Source organism: Balaenoptera acutorostrata, chromosome 10 (genome assembly GCF_949987535.1).
Source record: "Balaenoptera acutorostrata chromosome 10, mBalAcu1.1, whole genome shotgun sequence".
NCBI classification, from domain to species: Eukaryota; Metazoa; Chordata; class Mammalia; order Artiodactyla; family Balaenopteridae; genus Balaenoptera; species Balaenoptera acutorostrata.
This window is the reverse complement of record NC_080073.1, coordinates 38,262,998-38,283,097: the sequence shown is the minus strand read 5'-3', so window position 1 is coordinate 38,283,097 and position 20,100 is coordinate 38,262,998. Positions and strand designations below refer to the sequence as shown.

The 20,100-nt window shown below is 56.0% G+C and overlaps 1 protein-coding gene across 2 annotated transcripts; it reads right to left on the bottom strand.

The window, feature by feature from the left end:
• Positions 1-10,870: 10,870 nt before the first annotated feature.
• C10H3orf18 (chromosome 10 C3orf18 homolog) lies at positions 10,871-18,954 on the bottom strand. Of its 2 annotated transcripts, none has more exons than XM_007168655.3 (5): positions 18,723-18,954; positions 16,745-17,117; positions 13,593-13,618; positions 12,892-13,039; positions 10,871-11,634 (listed from the first exon to the last, which is right to left on the bottom strand). In XM_007168655.3, the coding sequence occupies exons 2-5, from the start codon at positions 16,976-16,978 to the stop codon at positions 11,554-11,556; spliced, it is 489 nt and encodes a 162-aa protein (XP_007168717.2). In that variant the 5' UTR covers positions 16,979-17,117; positions 18,723-18,954; the 3' UTR covers positions 10,871-11,553. The 2 variants fall into 2 exon arrangements, with proteins under 2 accessions (XP_007168717.2, XP_007168718.2); XM_007168656.3 differs by lacking the exon at positions 18,723-18,954 and adding an exon at positions 18,666-18,715.
• Positions 18,955-20,100: the final 1,146 nt, after the last annotated feature.

Here is a 20,100-nt window from a genome sequence, read left to right as displayed (position 1 = left end):
GACTTGGCCTGTCTAGAGGCTTCCAGAGGCCAAGGGCTCACTGAGCACCGTGACCATGGCTCTCCTCCAGTGCCCGGCACACAGAACCTCAGCATCCCTCACTCAGCTAAATCTCATCCTGGCCACCTTTACAAGCAGCCCCCATGTGCCTGGCAGGGCCAGGGGGAGGCGGGCAGGCAATGGAACTCAGAGTGGATTCCATCCCTCTTGCCTCCAGGATTCAGCCTCCCTTCCCAGGAAAAGTAAAGCCAAGCAGATTACATTCCAGGCCAGGCCGGCAGAAGAGAAGCGTCCTGAGCAGCCGGAGCATGATTAATTACCAAATTAATTACCACATTAGTCACTTGGGTAATTGCCAGAGGGCTGGGAGGAGGGCAGGGAAGGAGGTCCACGAGGGGCAAGGCCCAGTCCGGGGCAGGGTGGTGGGTAACCCTGGCCCAGGCAGTGGGCAAGAGGGCAGAGACAGGACACTGGCTGCAGTCTGAGCAGATGGCTTGGGCAGAATGGGAAGCAGTAGGCTGAGAGTCTTGGAAGCCAAACTTGGAGGTTCCAGAGTTCAGGGAAGACTTGCAGGCCTGTGAGTGGAGGATAGAGGGGCCATGGAGGCAGATGGCTGGGAGCTTGGCTGGGGTGGCTGGGAGGTCCAGGAAAAGGTGGCCAGGTGGACTGTGTGTAAACCTGGAGGGAGGGAGTTAATTGGCCTTGGGGGCTGCAGGTTGGGGGAGAGTGCCAGTTTCTTGCCTGGAAACTAGGAAGGAAGTTGGCATCTCTGAACCCGACAGAGAATGAGATGGGGCAAGGGGCCAGCCCCTTGCCTGCGGCCTGTGGACCCCCAGGCCTCCAGGGCCCTGACCCTGTCTGTGACTCTTGTATTAGGAGTGACTGGGGAAGGGGCCAAGTAGCTTCTGCCACCTGCTGATTTTCAGGAACTATCAGGAAACTGAGGGATCCCATCCTTCCCAATGGAAAAAAATACAAGGCCACTGAGTGGAGCCAGGTTAGAGGGCTCTCTGGCCCCAGAGCTCAGGCCCTGCCCTGTTTTTCTCTCCTGGCCCAGCTGCTTCCAATTACCCCTCCCAGACCAGATCCCAGAGGCTGGGCTGTGTTTCCAGGAGGCCCCAGGTCAGGTCAGGTATGGAGCAGGAGACTGCCCCCCACCCTGCACCCACCTGGCAGTGGGGGACTTGGTGGGGCCACAAGTGTCTCTGGGGAACTGCCTACTTCAGAGAGAAGGAGATGGGGGAACATGAATTGGTGGTTAGTTTCTGAGTTTTACCAAATAAAGTAGAATCTAAGAGGAAAAAGCAGTTGCTGGGTAGAGGCAACTTTAGATCTTGGGCTCCTTGGGAGAGTTTAGAGGGCAAGACCGGAGTTTGAGCCAGGAGGTACAATCCGAACCAGGTGGACCTGCAGCCCCAGGGCGCTGGAAGGCTGAGTCTATATGTGATTCAGAAATTCCCACTCCTGTGAAGGCCTGTACCCCTTGGACTACCGTTTGGATCTTTAGTGTGTTATTTATTTAACAAATTATTTACCTAGTGTTTCCTATGTGTCAGGCACTGTTCCAGGCCCTCTACAAACATGAACTCTTCTTTTTCTTCAGTTATAATGTGCTTTATTACTTAACATAGATCACGAATTCCTTTGTTAATCATCAAATATGCATTCATGGCATCATTTTCTTTTTTAAAAAATAAATTTATTCATTTATTTATTTATTTTTGGCTGCGTTGGGTCTTCGTTGCTGCACGTGGGCTTTTCTCTAGTTGCAGTGAGCGGGGGCTACTCTTCGTTGTGGTGCGCGGGCTTCTCTTTGCAGTGGCTTCTCTTGTTGCGGAGCACGGGCTCTAGGCACGCGGGCTTCAGCAGTTGTGGCTCACAGGCTCAGTAGTTGTGGCTCGCGGGCTCTAGAGCGCAGGCTCAGTAGTTGTGGCGCACGGGCTTAGTTGTTCTGCAGCACGTGGGATCTTCCCGGACCAGGGCTCGAACTCATGTCCCCTGCATTGGCAGATGGATTCTCAAACACTGTGCCACCAGGGAAGCCCCATGGCATCATTTTCAAAGGCTTCTGTCCATTCCCAGCACAAGATATTAATCCACCCTCCATTGCTGCCTTTGGTTTATTTTCAAACAGATCTGTGATGTAAACAACTTCATGCTCTGGATTTTTCGGGGTATGGAGTCTCAGGTCACCTGAGGACAAGTGGTCATGCCCTGCTCTCAGGTAGTCCTGTGGGTGAAGTGGGCCCTGAGAGGAGAGGGGGCTAAAGGACCTGAGGACTAAGGGTACCTTTGGGTAGATTTCTAAGGGTGACCCCTAACACAACCCTAAATCCACCATGTGGGGACTTCCCTGGTGGTCCAGTGGGTAAGACTCTGCACTCCCAATGCAGAGGGCCTGGGTTCGATCTTTGGTAGGGGAACTAGATCCCACATGCATGCTGCAACTAAGACCCAGCACAGCCAAAATAAATAAATAAATAAATAAATATTAAAAAATAAACAAATAAACCCACCATGTGATTTCCACCAACCCAGCAGCATCTCCCGTAGGCAACAGCAAAGCCGCACCTATTCCAGGAGGAGCTCAGCCCCTAGGAATCAGGCCCAGGGAACCAGCACTTCTGGAAGTTCTTAACCCAAACCTTCACGGTACTCAGTGGTCTCAGGTGTGCTCTGACTGATAACTCTAGCTCAGTGCTACTGGATACGGGTCTGAGAGAGTAACATCTGCACCAACAAAAAACTTATTAAAGATGCCATTTTGTGAGCCCCACAGGAGAATCATAACTTAGAGTGGGGTCCTGATTCCCCCCAAATTTGTATGCACTTTAAAGCTTTGGAAGAAATGTTTGCTGCGTGGTTCCCATGCAGTTTCCCATTAGTATTACATGACGAGTATTTAGCAATAACATCACCTGTGCCCTCCCCACAGAGCCTGTCTATTGAACTGGGTGGGAGTATCCACGTTGTTTTAACTCCAGGTGATTCTAAGTTTAGGCCCGGTTTAAGCACGAGGACTGCTTGGTACACTGGTGAGAGTTGCTGCCTGTCTTTGGTCCTTTTGCCTTTGGGTAGGCAACAGTGTCTGCTCTACATGGGATTGGAAGGGGCAGGGCAGTGTGGCCCAATTACTCTATGCTGTAGCAGAGTTTATGGACATCTGTGTGAGGGGAGAGCATGTGTAGGCAGGAAAGAGAAAGCTCATAGTTTGTTCTCCACGCAGGACCTCATTGTTCCTGAATCTCTTTTTCATACAAACGTGAACTCTTAATCCTATCAAGTAGGACCTGTTTTACACTTTACAGATGAGGAAACTGAGGCAAGAGGTTCAGGGATTTGCCAGGGGTCACACGGTGGCTGAACTGGGATTCAGACCAGCTGGTTCCTGCAGCAATGGGCATTCAGGTAAGTCCAGTTGTCCCGGGGGGGTGGGGGTGGGGTCTCTGGGACACCTGGCACCAGCACCCACAGTGGAAGGCAGAGCTGATTTGCCATTAGTTATACCCCTCTTGATAGCTGAAGGAGGGCCTGGAGCCAGGTCCACCACCTCTTCTTCAGAGTCAGGCTGCCTGTGGCACTTTATCATCAGTAATCACTTTGCGGGAGCTGCTTGTTTCCTGCTATCTGCCTTGTTGGAGATGATGTATGGGGATGAGATGGTGCAGCTCCTGCCCTCCCCAGCCATACAGCTTAGCTGCTGCAGGCAGCAAATTCCCCATCTCATGTGTTCACTCATGGGGATGCAGGAGCTGAAAGGAGGGCAACTCTCGGTGACGTACCCAGGAATCCACCTAAAGTCCAGCCCAGAGCGGGACCTGCCATGGGGGAGGCAGGGATGAACCAGACCCATTCAGAGTGTGGCCTAGGATTCCCACAGAGCTAGGTTCAAATCCTTTGTGACCGAAGACAAGTCACTTAGTCTTGAAACTCAGCTACAGGTGGGATAGCTAATTGATCTCGTAAGAAATCAGTGGCAAGAAGCCTCCATAATGGGGGGAGGGGAGAGACGGTTTTCGTCTTTCTGTGTGATACCCTGGTGGGCACTGAAAGGATCTAGGATTTGAGATAAAGATGGGATAGGAATTTACAGTAGAGATCCCAGGGCAGGCACAGGTGGCAGTGAGAAAGTTCCAGGAGGGAATTAACCTGCAGATACCGTGAGCTTGGCCATGACCACGAAAGGGCATGGCCCCCAGCCTCACCCCTGCCCAACCTCCAGCAGCTGAACCTGTCAGCAGGCCAGCCCGGTCAGGGACAGGAGAAGGTTGGCTTTCTCCTCTGCCTATGGAAGATGCCTGGTGAAGTAGAGGGGGCCCCAATCCCTGTGCCACCCTCAGGGCTTGGCACAGACCTTTCCTGTCTCCAAATGCCCACAAGGGCTGCTCTGCTGAATGGTGAGGCTTTGGGGTTCAGTCTTTATCCCCTGCTGGGAGAAGCTGTCTAGATACCAGGACGGGGCCCACAGCTTAGACTTTCCAAAATGGGTGGGGACCATCCATAATAAAAGTTCAAAGACGTGCACACATTTATTGAAGTCTTTCCACGTGCTTTTTATATATTAACTCATTTAATTCTCATGAGGCAAGAACCACTTACCAATCCTCCATTCAATGAATAGCCCTGAGCACCTACCAGGTACCAGGCTCCATTCTGGAGGCTCAGGACACAGCCATGAGTAGACAGTCTCCATGACCCAGCCCCCGTCCAGACCTGCTCCTGGCAGGGAGGAAGCAAACAGCTTCAGTGCACCAGCCACCTAGACTCCCAGTCTCCTGAGAAAGGGCTCAAGGCCAAGTTTCATCCAGAGCACTCCTCAAACTGGCCCCCCAAGCCAGGCCTATAATCTGGGAGTGCACCGCCATCTGCTGGTCACATTGGGAAGGGCTCCAAACAGAGTACTCTTGCCTTCCTCCACCAAAGGAAACTGGTCCACTTACCCACTGAGGCTTGGGCAGGGGACAACTTGGGTGTGGGAACAGGCCTCCTGGGTCCCTCTGGCGGAGTGGAGGTGGGTGTGGTCTCTCTGGGGGAGTCTTCCAGCAGCACCCTTGGTCTGGTGATCCTCACAGAGCAGTCTGACAGATCCACTCCCCTAACAGCACCGGTGTGAAGAAAGGGGGTACTCAGTAGAGAGGCAGAGAGGGTGTGGCACATAGGGCTGGCCCAGCACAAGGTAGGCACCCCATGTTTGTGGGGGTCATCTCCATTGCTAGTGTCATGGCTGTGAGGAAGCCCATCGTCCCTTACACCGTGCCCCTGCCCAGCCCGAAACATCCATTGTGACCTTGTGTCCAAACAAACCCAGCACAAGGCCCGGCACAATGAAAGCCTTGCCTTGCCCCTAGCCAGAAGTGATGTTGTGTCTCTTGTCATTTCCTAGAGAGGGGTGAGTTGTTAGTTGTTGCTGTCATCGTCGCTGTTCTGGCTCACACGCTGCGTAGGACTCTTCTAAGGCCAGCCCCTTCTGGGTGCACCTCGGCCCCAGGGTCCAGCAGAGGGCCTGGTGTGGAGGAGTTGGGAATGGTGAAGAGAATGAACAAGTGGTGAGAGGAGGGGGCAGCTCTTTCTCCAGAGAACATTCTTACCTTCTTTGGGAGTCTTGGGTGTGAGCTCTGGGGTTAACCCACCTGAGGTAAAATCCAGGCCCTGCCGCATGCTGTTACCCTACTGCTCCGTGCCTCAGTTTCCCCATGTATAATATGAGGGCACAACTGGTGCCCATACTCTGGGGTTGCTGGGGGATTAAATGGGGTCTGATTTTGTCTGCAAGTGCTGCGGGAGGTTCACACACACACTTCAGGTCTGAGCTGCCCACAGGGATTTACGGCAGGAATCTTGTCCTCCTCCTTCACCTGGGGCTTCAGAGCGTCACCTTATTGACTAGTTATCGAGCCGCTGCTAAGTCCCTTAAGTCTCTCGTAATCTGGTGTTCTCAGCCTCCTCTGGGTAAAGAGCATCTGTGCAAGCTCTGCCAGAGAGAGGCCCACACTCCCCTTGCTTGGCCTTCTGGGGCCTCCAGCCTGCTGGCATGGGAGTGAGTGGTGGTAGGACGGAGGTTCAGTGTCTGCCTCCTGGGTCCTGACCAAGAGGGGCCTGAATAGCAGGGCCGGGACTAGGATGAGGCGAATGAGGCACCCAGGGCACAGATTGAGGAGACATTCACGTTCAGGTTGGTGCGAGTGTAGTATCAGCACCTGAGTGGCTCCTGCCATTCTGAACCCTGTGCTCCCTTTCACCTCACTCTAGTCCCTGCCCTGCCAGATGAGCCCCCGTGTCAGGACCTGCAGTGTGAGGGCTGCTCTCCACGCCACATGGGGGAGAGGCAGGGGAGGAAACCGAGGATGGGGCCAGAGGTGCACTCGGGGCCACCAAACGGGTGACTGGGCTGACGGTGGGGGACAGGAAGGCCACCTGCAGTGCCTATAGATGCCAGCAGGTGGCAGCACAGGAGCACATTGGAGTCTGGAAGGCAGATTGGGGAGCCAAGTGGGCCGTGCCTCCTGGGTGCCCCATCAGGCCCCAGCACCCTCCTGTTTCTAGGCCTTGTCTGACACTTCTTTCTCAAATGGCATAGAGGAAGAGCCAATCCCCTGGCTCTGAGCCTGAGCCTGATGACCCTAGTCTTTGGGTGCTAGATCTCTTCCTCTGTAAGATGGGTGACAGTATACCCCACAGAAGGACACTGGGAATAAAGTGAGATTGTGCCGGGATCAGGCCAATCAAAGGTAGCAGTTACTGGGACCAGATTCTGACCCTTGAGGTGGCCCAAGGCCCTTTCTGGCCATTGTCCAGCTGTGAACACATGTGAATGGCAGTGGGGAACACTGACCTGGCCCTCCCTCAGTGAGCCAGTCCACTGTACCTGGCACGTGGCAGGAGCTCAATAAACCACACATCATTATTATTACTGTTATTATTATTGACACTGTTATTACTGCAGCCCCTTTATCTCTAGCTGCACTCCCAGGAAGTAGACCTGCCTACCCCTCCTAACGCAGGCCTCCAGGCCTCCAACAGAAGTACAGTAAGGGCTGGGTGGGTGGGAATGGCCAGGGTGAATGTCCCTCCTCTCCTGTTTGACCAGTGGCCAGAGGACAGGAGGCCCATCAACCCCAAGGGCTGGGACATCTACTGTTGTCCCCTCTCTACATTCTCACAGGTCAGATCCCAGAGGTGGCTGGGTAGGAGAAGCTGAGGGGACTGACTGGGCCTCAGCCTGGATGTCACTGAGAGCACTGGGGAAGCTCAGGCAGGTGGGCACATCCATCCGTGTTGCCATCCAGGAAGGTGGGAGCTGGATTAGTGGTGTGAGAGACTGGGAGACTGGGTGCTCCTTGACAGTGATCTGTGGGGCTTTGGCAGCCCCAGGGGGGAGGTGCTGGTATGCAGCGACCATGGATTAGAACAGAGGGGTGCAGACAAGGACATGGCCTCCCATTCCGCGCCACATATGTACACCTGGAGGAAATGGGGCTGGGATCCAGGCTGTCACGGAGCCTCAAAGGGGACCTAGTCCTAGCCCTGGCCTTGGAAAGCTGGACTGAATCTATGGCCCTTTCCCCTGAAATACCTAGGCATAGGTTGCAGGACATGCCCAGCCTCCTGTCCGGTTAAAGGGAGGTAGGAGGTTGGAGCACTTTGGGCCACGCTGGTAGGTGCAGGCTGTGTTGCTGTCCTCCATATCAAGGCCTGCCTGGGCCACATGAGCTGTGGGCTGTGGGCCCAGGATGTACCAGGTTCAAACCCCGGCCCCAGCGTGCCCTGCACCAGCTGTACACAGAGCCCTGGGCTACTCTCCCCTGGCTCCTCACTGATGAAACAGGAGTGAGACAGCCCACCTCCCCCAGCCATTGTGGGTATCAGCATCTCTGGCCTTTCAAGAGTGTCCTCTGTATGACCACAGATGCCCCTGGCTGCACTTGCCCCCTGTCCTGAGCCCTCGGAGGCCAGGAGGGAGGGGGATGCTCCTGGGGTTCCCTCAGATATTCTCAGCCAAGGCCCCTCACACTGAGGCCTGCTGCAGGGTGCAGCTGGATAGGATAGGGTGGCAGTGTCTGCTCTCAGCCTCTGAACACCCCCAGGCACACTGGACCCTCTTCCTGCCTTCTTTTTCATATAGTTGTAGACTTAGAGTGTTTGTGGATACACTTGAAACACACACACACACACACACACACACTCTCTCTCTCTCTCTCTCTCTCTCTCTCTCGTCCTTTCTTCCTATTTGACATCTGTTTCCTCCCATCTCAAATGGTGATGCAGAGACTGGTTTGGTGCTGGGCCCCCTGTGGGGCTCAGTGATGTTTCTGGAAGGAACCCATTGCAAGGTCAGACTGCTCTACAGGAGTTTCTGTGCTCATCCCCACAGGAACTTTCCTTTACATTCTGAACGCGTCTCTGGCATCTGCCTGCAGCCAGGCAACGGGATTATTGTATTCACTTTGGCTCGAAGGTGACACTTCACTTGATTAAACAAGATGGCCTCCTCTGAAGGCGCCACTCCACATCCACCCTCATACCACCCACTGTAACCGCCACAGCTTCTGCCCAAAACTCCGGTCGCTACCCGTGAGGAGGGGTTTCATGTATTGATGTGTGTACAGGGCTGGGGGCCAGGGGAGCAGCTCCCAAGGGCCCCCTTGTAACAGTCACCACCAGGAGTAGTAATGGCAGGCAGGCAGCGCCGTCTCACCCCGTCTGCTGGGCTGAGGGCAGTGAGGAGCTTTCTGGTCAGCCCACCAGGCCCGTGGTCACATGGAGGACACGTCACCTGGAACATTTTATCCCATTGTTTATTGATTCCACACTCTGTGGAAGACCTGGGAACTTTGGGGGGCATTTGGTTTTCCTCCAGGAGTGAGAGCTAGAAAGCAGAAGGTGGGTGGAAGGGAAGAGGGGGTGACGTGAGGGGACAAAGGAGGAGGAAGCGGCCCCCATCACCCAGAGAAAGCTGCCCTGTGTCCATCACCTAGCCAAACCCACCCAACCAGGACAGGGGTCTGGGGCAGGCAGTGGGAGAGAATGGGGACAGGGGTCCTCCCGGAGTCCCCATCCCAGGCTCTGGTCCCTGGGTGCCAGCCTTACTCTCCAGACTCCATTTTTAGGGTCCCCCAAACATTGGGTCCTCTGCAGCTCCCACATTCTTGGGTTGAGGGGCTATCCAACAGGATGGGGGTGCACAGCCCACACATCACGTCTCCCCTCACCCTCAGAAATCCTCTGTCAGTCTGCTGAGGAAAGGAGACTCCTCCAAGACCAGGCTTGTCACTGACAGGCCCGGCTGTCTGACCCCAGTGTGGGAGGCCCATGGGATGCTTGGGGCCCTCACTCTTACCCAAGGCCCTGTCCTGCAACCCCCAGGTCCAGCCCAGCCCTCCACCATGGGATTGGGGCTCACCCCCTCCTCGTTTCCACTTATGCTAGCCTGAAGGCTCAGTTCTTTAGCAGAGGGTCAGGATGTCACTTAAAGTCCTGGTTTGAGAGATTTTCAATGCTAAAATTGTGCAGTCCTGGGAAAACTAGGGCATTAGGTCACACTAGTGACCAACCCCTCCAAACCCTTCTGAACACTGCAGATGGGTTCCCCAGACATAACCCTTGTGGCTTCCCAACACCACCCATCCCCTGCACCCCTGTGCTCTGGGAAAGACCACATTATTTAGTTCTCTTTTGTGTTTCACACCCAGCTCCTATGGGTCCTGAGGCACCGCACCTCCCCCTGGCCCCTGGGGCTCAAGCCTCCTCCCTCCTCTGGTCCCATAGGTCCTGTCCACTTGGCCTCTCCAACTAAGGGGATGGCAGGCATTGTGACCCCATTCCACAGCTGAGGCACGAGGCCCCAGAGCAGCCTTGAACTCAGGACCAGAGGCAACTCATTGGATAGATCAAGGAAAGCCAGCTGGGCTTCCGCCTCATAGCTGGGATCCAAGCGACCATCCCCCCCGCAGCCCCTCACCCATCCCACCCCTCCTGGGGTTTCACATCCCCAGTGTCACAGGCTCACACTCTCTTTGTGTAAACGTCTTAATTACATCTTTAATGCTCTCACATGGAGATGCTATGAGTTAAATTACAGCTTCTGTGCATCCTAAATTACCCACAGCCCTCCAGTTGGCTCAAATGCTAACGTATTTATAGCATCTAGAGGAGGAAATAAATCCAGAACCTTCCCCATGAAGTCCTCCTAGGCCCTCATAGCCTGACACCTCGCATTTGCCACCCTCACGTCCCCGCCAACCAGCGGAGGACAGTGATGGCGGCGAGGCTGGGCACAGGGGCGTGCGTCTGTGCCTGCTCAGGTGCACATGCGTGCCCAGCGGAGAAGTGCCCAGCTCTTGGGGTCTGGCTTGACCCAGTGCCTTGCCCAGATGCCCCAACCTGGCAGAATTCCTGCGGGGCATGGGGTGGGTGGACAATGGGTAGGTGGGTTGTGTGATCAAAACCCAGACTAGGTCTCTTAGGTCTGTTTTCCAAGGGGCTATCCCCACCCTGTTTCAGGCACTGAGGACTTCCCCTGCTAGCCTGCAGCTGGCGACCACCGCCCTCCGACCAATAGTCTCTCCCCCAACCCCAGGTCCCCGATAAACACCAAGACAGGGAACTGTTCCAGAAGCAGGTTACCTGGCTTTCAGAGCCCAGTGAAGGGATGTGGTGGGCAGTGGACCCTTGCCTTTGCTTCCCTCTCCCTTCAGTCCCTGAACACTGAAGGTGGAGAAGGTGGCCTACTTAATGTTCCTCTACACACCATGGGGTGGGGGTTGGCTTGGAGGGTGGAGCCAGTGCAGGGGTCTCCATCCTGCCCCCCGTGCTGGGACAGGCACATGTCTGCAGGTGGGCACCTTCATGCGCATGCAGGAGGCCTTCCAGCAGGTCTGGGCACTGCATCCCTCCACACCTGCTCCCCCACCTCCCTTCCCCCTCAGCTCTCATCCTAGCTTGGGCCCAGCCAATAGCCGACCACCATGGAGGGATGGCTGGAAGACCTCCTGGATCCCTGTAATATGGACTGACCTTGGGTATGAGTAGCCCTCCTCCTGGCATCCTTGTCCACTGGGCAGTTTCAGCTCTATCCCTGAGCCTCTCCCAGGGTACCACCATACCATGTGCCTGAGACCTGGGTAGCTGCCTCTCCCCACTCCAGAGGAGACTCCAGATTCCAAAGATACGTCTCTCCCTGATGGACGGGAACCCCCTTACTCTCCTTCCCTTCCCCCTCCCATCCCACATCTCCCCCCATTTCCTCCACATTAGAGGAGCAGACCCTGATGTGAGGGGTCTGGGAAGGGCACAAGGAAGCCAGACAGCATAAGGAAGCCTTACGAGGGATGCTCTGCATGCCAGGGCCCTCAGGTCAGGGGACATCAGTGGCCATATGCCCAACCTGGCCAGGGGCCTCTTTTAGAGCCTGGAGAGTCAGCAGCTGGGTCCTCAAAATAGCTGAGGCCTTGGCAGGGCAGGTCCTTAGAGTAGGTCCTAATGATCTCAGAGTGGGCAGCTGAGGGCACTGTGTCAGGTATCTTCATCAGAGGTCCAGGCCTGTCCCTGGGCTCCTCACGCGTGGATGGCATTGGCTACATCGGTGAACACCAGCCGGCTGGGCCTCTGCATTGGGCCCTGAGAGGGGAGAGTGGTCTGCAGAGAGACAGGGGCATCAGGGACCTTGACCAAGGCCATGCACTCTTTGGCCCAGTCCCCTCCACCCTCTGGTGCCCACGTGCGCTTGGCACCAGCTATGTCTTCTGCCTGGAATGCCCTCCCACAAGCTCAGCCAAGAAATACGACCTGGCTCAGATGACTCCTCCCCCCAGCCATCCCCAGCTTGCCCTGCCACCTCAGCCAGTTGCAGCACTTAACCCAGGTCCCAGGGCCTGGATTAATTATGCATGTACCGACCTCTCCCAGCAGACAGTGTTCACCTCTGTACCGCCAAGCCCCAAAGCCGCGGCACAGGGGCTGGCAGAACGGAGATGCACAGGAAACAACCGTCAAATAGTCAGTAGTCCCAAGAGCTGGGTGGACCAAGGTTCTCAGCCCAATTTCCTGAATATCCCAAGGGGGAATGAGTCCTGATCCAGGTGACTAAGAACTGGTAGCAAAACCAGGGGACTCCCAGCCTGGACTCTTCCTGAGCCCAGTCTCTTAATTCTGCCACTGTGGAGCCAGGTTCCTTAGCAACCTGTACAGTCAAGGCAAGGAGGGATGCAAAGGGGTATCATGGGTCAGGGGGAGACCAGGCCTCCTCATGGTGCTCTGGCCCCTGGGGATTTCAGGGACTGGTGGCAAGTGGCCAGGCAGCCCAGTGACTCTGGCAGGATAACCACACAGGTACCCAACACTTTGGACATGGGAGGTGAGTCTGGCTAGGGTCTGCACCTGCCTGGGGTCTGCCAGCTACTAGGAACCCACCAATCTACTCAGAGGTGCCACTGCCCCAGAATCTGACGCCATTCACAACCCACTCAGGACTGGGATCTCAGGAAGCAGAAGAACCCAGGGTCTCAGCCCCCTAACAATCCCTCCCATGAGTCTTCTCCTGCTTTCCCTCTAGTTTGAGGGGGCATACCTGAGGCAAGAATCAGGATTTTCACTTGCAGATGAGAAAACTGAGGCTCAGAGAGGCCAGTGGAGCTTCCAAGGTGACCAGGCTATCGGGACAGAGCCAGGCTGGATCCCAGGGCTGCCCTGGCCTGGCCTTGTGCAGTGAGTCTGTGGGTGGCCGAGGAGCAATTCTACTAGTTTCTAAACAAATCTGACAAAATCCATATACCCGATAGCTGCCACTGACCACATGGCAGGTGCTAGAAAGCTACACGGGAAAGGAGGGAGGGTGGGGGTGGAAGAGCCACAGACAGGCTGCAGGCTGGGTGGAGGAGCCTGGTCAGTGCCCACCTTGGCCTGCGTGGCCTGCACAGCGGCGGTGGCCTGCACGGAGGCAGTGTCCCGCCCATGCTCCAGCAGCTCCTGCTCCAGTTCATCTTGCTCCTCCGTGGGGTCGAAGTTGTACATAGGCATGAGCTGGTGGCGCAGCTTCTCCAGCCTGGGGGGGTGGGGGCAGAGACTGCTGCAGGCAGGGCAGGCAGGGCAGGCCCTTTCGCTCCCACCGGCCCTCCAGGTGCTGCCTGCTGACCAGCTGACGCCACCATGTTTAGGGTCCTAAAATTTCCCCTGGGATTCAATGAAAGACATTTTTGCACATACAGTACTAGCTCTACCCCTTGGATGGGTGGCCTGGGAGGGATAGTTACCCACTCGTGGGACCAGATGGGGCCATGGGCCGCAGAGCTATCATCCATGAGAGCCATGGGGACTGCCTAAGCCAGGGCCTTGTGCGATCCCCGGCCTCTGAGGGGCCAGGGTGGGGAAAGGGGAGTCAGTGGCCATGAGCTCAGGGCAGCAGGGCGAGGGTGGCTCAGCCCTCCCCAGCGGAAAATGGTTACCCCCAACCCCGAGTGGGCAGAAGAGGCCCTGACTCCCTCACTAGGGAGAGGGACCCTCATGGTGGAGGGACTCTCCTTTCCCACCCACGTCCCCTGGAGTCCAGCCCAGCATTGCCCACGGGCTGGAGTCTTGGGTGGCAGATGGGGAGTTACCTCTTCTTCTTCCTGATGTACAAAACCTGCAAGAGAAGGAGCAGCATCAAATGGCCAGGAAAGGAGGCCCTAATGAATCCAGCAGTCCCTCAGGACAGGGGACATACTGAGGCTGATGAACGGGAGAACTCTAGGTCCCCATGTCCTCAGCGACCCCATCCCAGGGACACATACATCCTAAATTTGTGCTTCCATTTGACGTTTATTAGATGCTGACAGTGCCCGAACTCAGAGGTGGGGAGAAGGCCAGCCTGGGGAGACCACACAGGTAAGCCTGGCCTAGGGACTCGTGGGCCCGCCCCTGTCAAAACTGACTGTGGCTCCAGCCACTCAGTGCCTGCCTCGGACTCCTCAGGGCTGAAGTGGTTGGGGGGGGGGGGACTTCAGCATACCCCCTCCTCTCAGCTGTACCCAGGACCAAATTTTCTCCCCATGTATGGGCAAAAAGAACAGAGGATAGGCAGTGGCCAGACTGCAGGGCAGTGGCTCTAGGCAAGGCTCTGGGCTGGCTTCCTGGGGTTTCCATGGGAGGCTGATGGCCCTCAGGGGCTGAGGAGGGGCTGAGCCCCTGGACATCAGCCTAGACCAAACTCCTGAACCCTGATGCTGGAGGAACCTAGGAAGACCCCTGGGTCCTAACCCCCATCGTAATGACTTGAAGATAAAGGCCTAGGCAGCCTGAGAAAACATCTGAGACCCAAGAGCTCCTGGCTAGAGCAGGAAATCCTGGTACAAAGCACTAAGGGGAAGGAGGGAGGGGGTGAGACTTGGGGACCTCTGCAGGACCTGGAGCAGGAACTCCAGGGACCTCTGCCACCATCTCGCTCATCCCTAAACTGGTGTTTTTTGACTACCAGGAGCATGACTGCTTCTGCCTGGGGGAAAGCCATGTCCCTAGAGTCTGTCCCAAACCCCCTGTGGCTCCTACACTCTTTGTGGCCCATTCATAGCTTGAATCTGGTTTGTTTCCAGCCTGGCCCAGAGCTCCTCCTGCTGCTCATTCCCAGGGGACCCCAAAGGCGGAAAGCAACTGCAGTGCCCCTTGCTCCCCCATCCCCTCCAGGAGGTCACATGTTGGCATGGCCCTTGCTCTCTTGTGGGTGGGATGCAACAGGAGCTCCAGGTCTCTGGCATAGCCCCTGCCTGCCCTGAAGCAGCAGCTCCAGCCCCAGTACCCTGTACTCCCGCACCTCTCAGCCCTCCTGCCTGCCCTGTGATACGGAAGGATCTTTAAGAGAGGCTAGAACCAATCTCCACCCCTCGCCCTTGCTGAGGCAAGAATCAGGATTTTCTGGGGCTCCCTCTGCCCCAACTACTAACACCCTCCCCCAAAATACCTTCCTTTCCAAATCTTCCTTACCCTTCACTGTCCAGCTGCAGCCCCACCTCTTCCAGGAAGCCCTCCCCCACTGTTCCTCCTACGTGAGGCACACGGCCTGGCACTGATTTGTTCCTCCTTGCACCCAGCATGGCCTGGCTCAGGGTTGGCATGAGGGGAGAGGAAGTAGTACTTAAGGAACATCTCCGGACCTGTCCCCTGCCCAGGAGCTGTTTCCTGCCCTCCACTGCCTTTGCCCCATAACTTCCCTACCTCTCCATTTTTGGTGATAAGGCCATCCACCCCGGCCCTCCGAATATTCCTCCAGAATGAAGAGTAAGGAAGTCTTCCCAAGTTCCCAGGACAAAATCTTTGGCCAAGAGTGACAAAGGCAGATTCTAGGCCCTGCTTTGCCCCTGAGGTTAGGGTGTCTCAGCCTGCTTAACCACCACATGGGTGCCAAACACTGGTATTCTGCCTCACCCCTGCCCCAGGAGACTGCTCAGGCCCCGGCCTCACTCTGTGTGTTGCATCCTGGCTCTGCCCACTGGCCAGAAGTTGGTCCCTGGCAGCAATCCGGAGCCTGTGGGGCCCATATGGTGACCCTGTTTTACCAGCAGCTCCAGCCATGAATGGGTCATCCAGCCCTATTTGTCACAGCAACATGCTCCTGAGTCTAAGGCCAGCCATCAGAGCCTGTGAGGGGCAGCAGGCAGAATGCCACCATTGCCAGGCCTGTTGGGGGACCTCAGGTGCACCTCCCACCTTCCAGGTCTCAGTCCTCGCAATCCCCAATGGGCCCTCGGTGACATTCTGAGTGTCCATGTATCATCTTAAGAGGAGAGTCCATATTTTTTTTTTTTTTTGTCCACGCTGCACAACTTGTGAGATCTTAGTTCCCTGACCAGGGATTGAACCTGGGGCCACGGCAGTTAAAGCGCTGAGTCCTAACCATTGGACCGCCAGGGAATTCCCAGGGGAGAGTCCATATCTTCAGAGGCAGATACCAGATCTGGAAGCATCATATCCACTCTCAGGGGACACCTGCAGCCCTCACCCCAGCTCACCTCTGCCCTGATGTCTGCCCAACTCTGCCCTTCCCATGACACTGGGACCAGGCCTCCACTGTGAGGTCTTAGCTCTAATGTTGCCTCCTCAGTTGTCCCTGACCATCCAGCCTAGGAAGTCCCCCCAACCCCCACCCAATTCCCTAATCCAGTCCCTACGGGATTCCCTTGGCACCCTTGGTTTTATCTATCTCTCACTCCCTGTAAGAACTGCAGGGCAGGACTTTTTCTCCCTAGTCTCTGGGGTCACAAAGGCTTGGTCCAGGGCAGGTGCCCAGTAAATAATTGCCAAGTGAATAAATGAATGAATGAATGAACACTGCCAGCAGCCTGCCATGCCTAGATCATCCCATTCGGACTCTACAGTCCACGATCTATCCTGATTGCCTTCTGGCCTCTACTCCTATTGCATCCCCACACTCACTTGCCTCACTGTCCTGCTTGCTGCTCACAGAACCTCCTGTCTGCCTCCAAACTTTTGCCCATCAGGACCCTCCACCTGCAACACCCTCCTCCCCAACTCCTATGTGGCCTTCATGGCCCAGCTCAAAATGCCATGTATTCCTCAGAACCTTTTCTGGTTCTTCCAATTGGAGGCAGCCTCTCTGGTCTCTGGACCCCAATAAACAAATCTCTGGGGAAGGAAGGGATTGTACTATCACTAACAGACAATTGTGTTCTGATTAGATCCTCTAAAATCTAAACAATGATCGCCCTCTGCCAAGTGAGGGCCATCTGGGCCAGCCCCAGCCTGCCCCAGCTCTCACCATGGCCACAGCCAGGCCAATCACTGTGATGATCCCAAAGGACAGAAGCATTGTGCCCACGCCGGCTGTGCCACCAGCCACGTCAGAGATTCTGGTGTCATTAAAGCTGGTGGCTTCTGGGCTGAGTGTGGTGGTCTCGGAAGCTGGCCCATCTGTGGCAGGCTCCAGGTCAGGTTCAGAGGTGGGTGGGTGGCTGCTGACCCAGCTCCTAGCAGATGGGATCCTGGGGTCCATGCTGATGCTGAGGGACTGCTTGCAGTCAGTCAACCTGCCCACTCACTTCTGACATCAGGGGTGTCCCAGCCTGTGGCCCCCACTACCCATACAGGGGGCCACGTCCTTGGATAAAGAGAGCTCCCTGCCTCCCTGGGTGCTGGAAAGGAAAAAATAAAAAACGTGAGGCTGAGGATGGGACTCTGTGAGGAGATGAAGTCCCCCTAAGTCCTGAAGGCACAGGGGAAATAAAAGTTTGAGGGCAAGGCCAAGTTCAGGGAACATCAGGACATGTGCTTTATATATCTATGGATTCCACGTGGATTTGGGAACATGAAAATGAAGCCCTGCCCCCTCTTTGTGGGTAAGATGATCATAGTGATCATACTTGGAAGATGTGAAAAGTAGTGGGGAGGTTTGAAAGAAAAAGTTCATTCCCCGCCCCCAGCCCCTACTCCCCATGCTGCTCACCTTCTTACTTCCTGCCCCCCACATCCCTCACCTCCTGCTTGGAGAAAAAAATACTGCAGCTTTTTCCCTTCCTGGAGGAAAACACTTGCATGAAAGTCAGACAGGCTTGTCTTTGAATTCCGGTTCAGGCACTTAACTGGGTGACCCTAGGCAAGTCACTCCACCTCTACATGTCTCAGTTTTCCTGAGTCTAAGGTAGGGGTATTAAGAACACCTCCCTCACGGAAAGGGTCATAGGGTCACTGAAATATCAGAATGAACAAGTCCCTAGAAATGACTTAGCTCAGTACAACCCTCATCCACAGCAAGCACCCAATAAATGTTAGATCTTCTCCCTCTGGCCACTCCAGTTGGGAAAGGGGAGCCCCAGAAGCCCCTGGACCCAGCCTGCTGTGTGGTCCAGCTTGTGCTTGGAGTAAGGGCAGGGACATGTGTGGCAAGACCAGAAGACAGGAAGGAGAGAGAGGCTAAAGTCAGGTCCTCTGGTGGGCTTTCTCTGTAGGCTCTTGGGTCATTGGACTCCCTATAGGGGCTGCCAGGGACTAGGAGAAAATCAAGGGGAGTGTATCTTCAGAGGCAGGGATGGAGCTCCCACTCTGAGATGCCTTCTCTTCCCCTTCCCTCCTCCCTTGGGAGCAGAGGGTGGGCGATGTGCCCAGTCTAGGCTGTAACTTCGGCCTTCCCAGGCCAAAAGGCCCTGGGTAAGGCAGGGTGGGAGGAGGTCCCAGCCAAACTGCAGAAGGGAAGGCCGAGGGATAGGAGGGATGCACAGCTCATGGTTGCAAACACACCTCTGTGCTAGCTCACGGGTGTATGTGGGATGCCTCCCTGTGCAGGTGTATGGGTGTGTGTGAGATGTGCACACACCAGTGATGGCCTCTTAGGAAGGAGCAAGGCTGGCACAGAAACATGGGATGGGAGAAGCTCATCGTCCCTCTCTGTCCTCCTCCTCTAGCTAGGCTGGGCACGTCAGGAGTCCCAGGTTCTTTCTTGGCTCTGCCGCAGACCCCAGATGTGACCTTGGGCCAGACCCTTAACACTTGCTCTGGGGCTCTGTTTATTCTTCCCTCCAAAGGAGAGAAAGGGCCCTGCTCATCACTGTTCAGGAACGCCTCATGGTCCAAAGGGCAAGAGAAGGAAGCCAGAGAGAAAGGGGTGGGCACCACCACCTCCAAGAACCCGCATACCATTCTCCACCAGGTTCATCAGTCCTCCCTGCCCCAATCCCCAACCCCACCTTCGCGACTCTGTGATTCCTCCATTCTTGCACAGAAGCGGCGACCTCAGCACTTACTTAATCCTCTCTGGGGCGCCGAACTCAGCGGGAGAGGCTAGGGGTGGTGGCGACTGGCAGGAGGCCGGGGCAAGGTGAGGGGGACCCCCAGGCCCCGGGGTTGGGGGCGGCGGGTCCGACCCAAGGTCCGCCCTCCCTGGGCGCCCTGGGAGGACCTCCCTGGGCTGGGCCCGCGACGTCACAGCGCCCACAGCCGAGAGCGCCCGCTCTGCCAGCCTGGACAGGGACTGGCCGGCCGGGACCCACCTCGGGGGTGGGGCTGAGGCTAGCAGCCTCGCGGCTCCGCGAAGCTCCAGCTCCTCTCCTCCCTGCCAGCTCCGTGCCCCCGGCCCCGGATTGGCTGTCAGGCCCAGAGCCTGCCCTGCATTGGCCCGCTGGCCTGCCGCTCGGATCTGGCTCTGCCCCCAGCAAGAGGGGGAGCCGGGTCGCAGTTCTTGGAGACCACTCCTCACTGCTCGTGGGCTGTGCCAGAGTCGGGAGGGGGACGGTGGGTGGCCAGGCCTTCCTAAGGGCTACAACTCTGGTCTCCGGCTAGCCTGGGCTCCATCTCCGCCAGGACAGAGTCGCGCTCCGCAAACGCAGGTGGACACAAATTTGGGGAGATCACTAGGCCAGGAGTCCTTGAGTCTGCATTGAACTCCGGCTCGACACTCCACTAGCTTAGTGACCTGGAGCAAGATGCTTCTCTTCCCTGGGTCTCAGCTTCCTGCTCAGATGGGCTCTGGTGTGAGGGCTCTTGTTAAACGATACCCATCCCAGGCTAGAAATGAGACATCTTCAGAGAAGTTGGGGGACGGGATGGTATTTTTATTACAGGAGTGGTATTATTGGACACCTGGACCCAAGCAAGCCTACATACACCCCTCCAATCCAGAGCTCGATCATCTCTGGAGAGGAGCCTTCTAATCCTCAGGTTTTCAAAGGAGCTTATGGGGATCACCGGAGTAGCTTGTTACAAATACAGATCCCCGGGTCTGGGATGGAGCCCGGGAAACTGCATGCTTCATAGTAGTTTAGTCAACAGTGATCTAGTTAACAATAGATGAGGGGGCGAGGGGGTGGCATTGGCAGGCCATACTTTACGAAACACTGCCATGAATTTTATTGGAGCGACTGAGGCCCACAGAGGGGCACATGGACAAAGCCTCACGATGAGTCAGGATTCAAACCCTGGTCTACTACTTCCAGTTTCGAGCTCCCTGCTCGAAAATGGGAGCTAGAGGGTCAAGAGCGGCCCTGGGGTCCAGTTGCCACCTGAACCCCAGGTCCTGGACACTGGGTCCCACCCCCCAAATTAGTGCCCGCCCCCAACACTGGGACCCGCCCATGTGCCGCTCTACCAGCACACAGCCTGCGTTAGACCAGGTCCCTGGGCATC

Excerpts from the sequence above, each read along its gene's own strand:
- C10H3orf18 (XM_007168655.3), bottom strand. The coding sequence starts at position 16,978 with ATGGACCCCAGGATCCCATCTGCTAGGAGCTGGGTCAGCAGCCACCCA. Across the intron at positions 13,619-16,744 it reads TTGGCCTGGCTGTGGCCATG|GTTTTGTACATCAGGAAGAA; the intron begins GTGAGAGCTGGG and ends CTTCTCTTGCAG. Across the intron at positions 11,635-12,891 it reads TGCAGGCCACGCAGGCCAAG|ACCACTCTCCCCTCTCAGGG; the intron begins GTGGGCACTGAC and ends GTCTCTCTGCAG.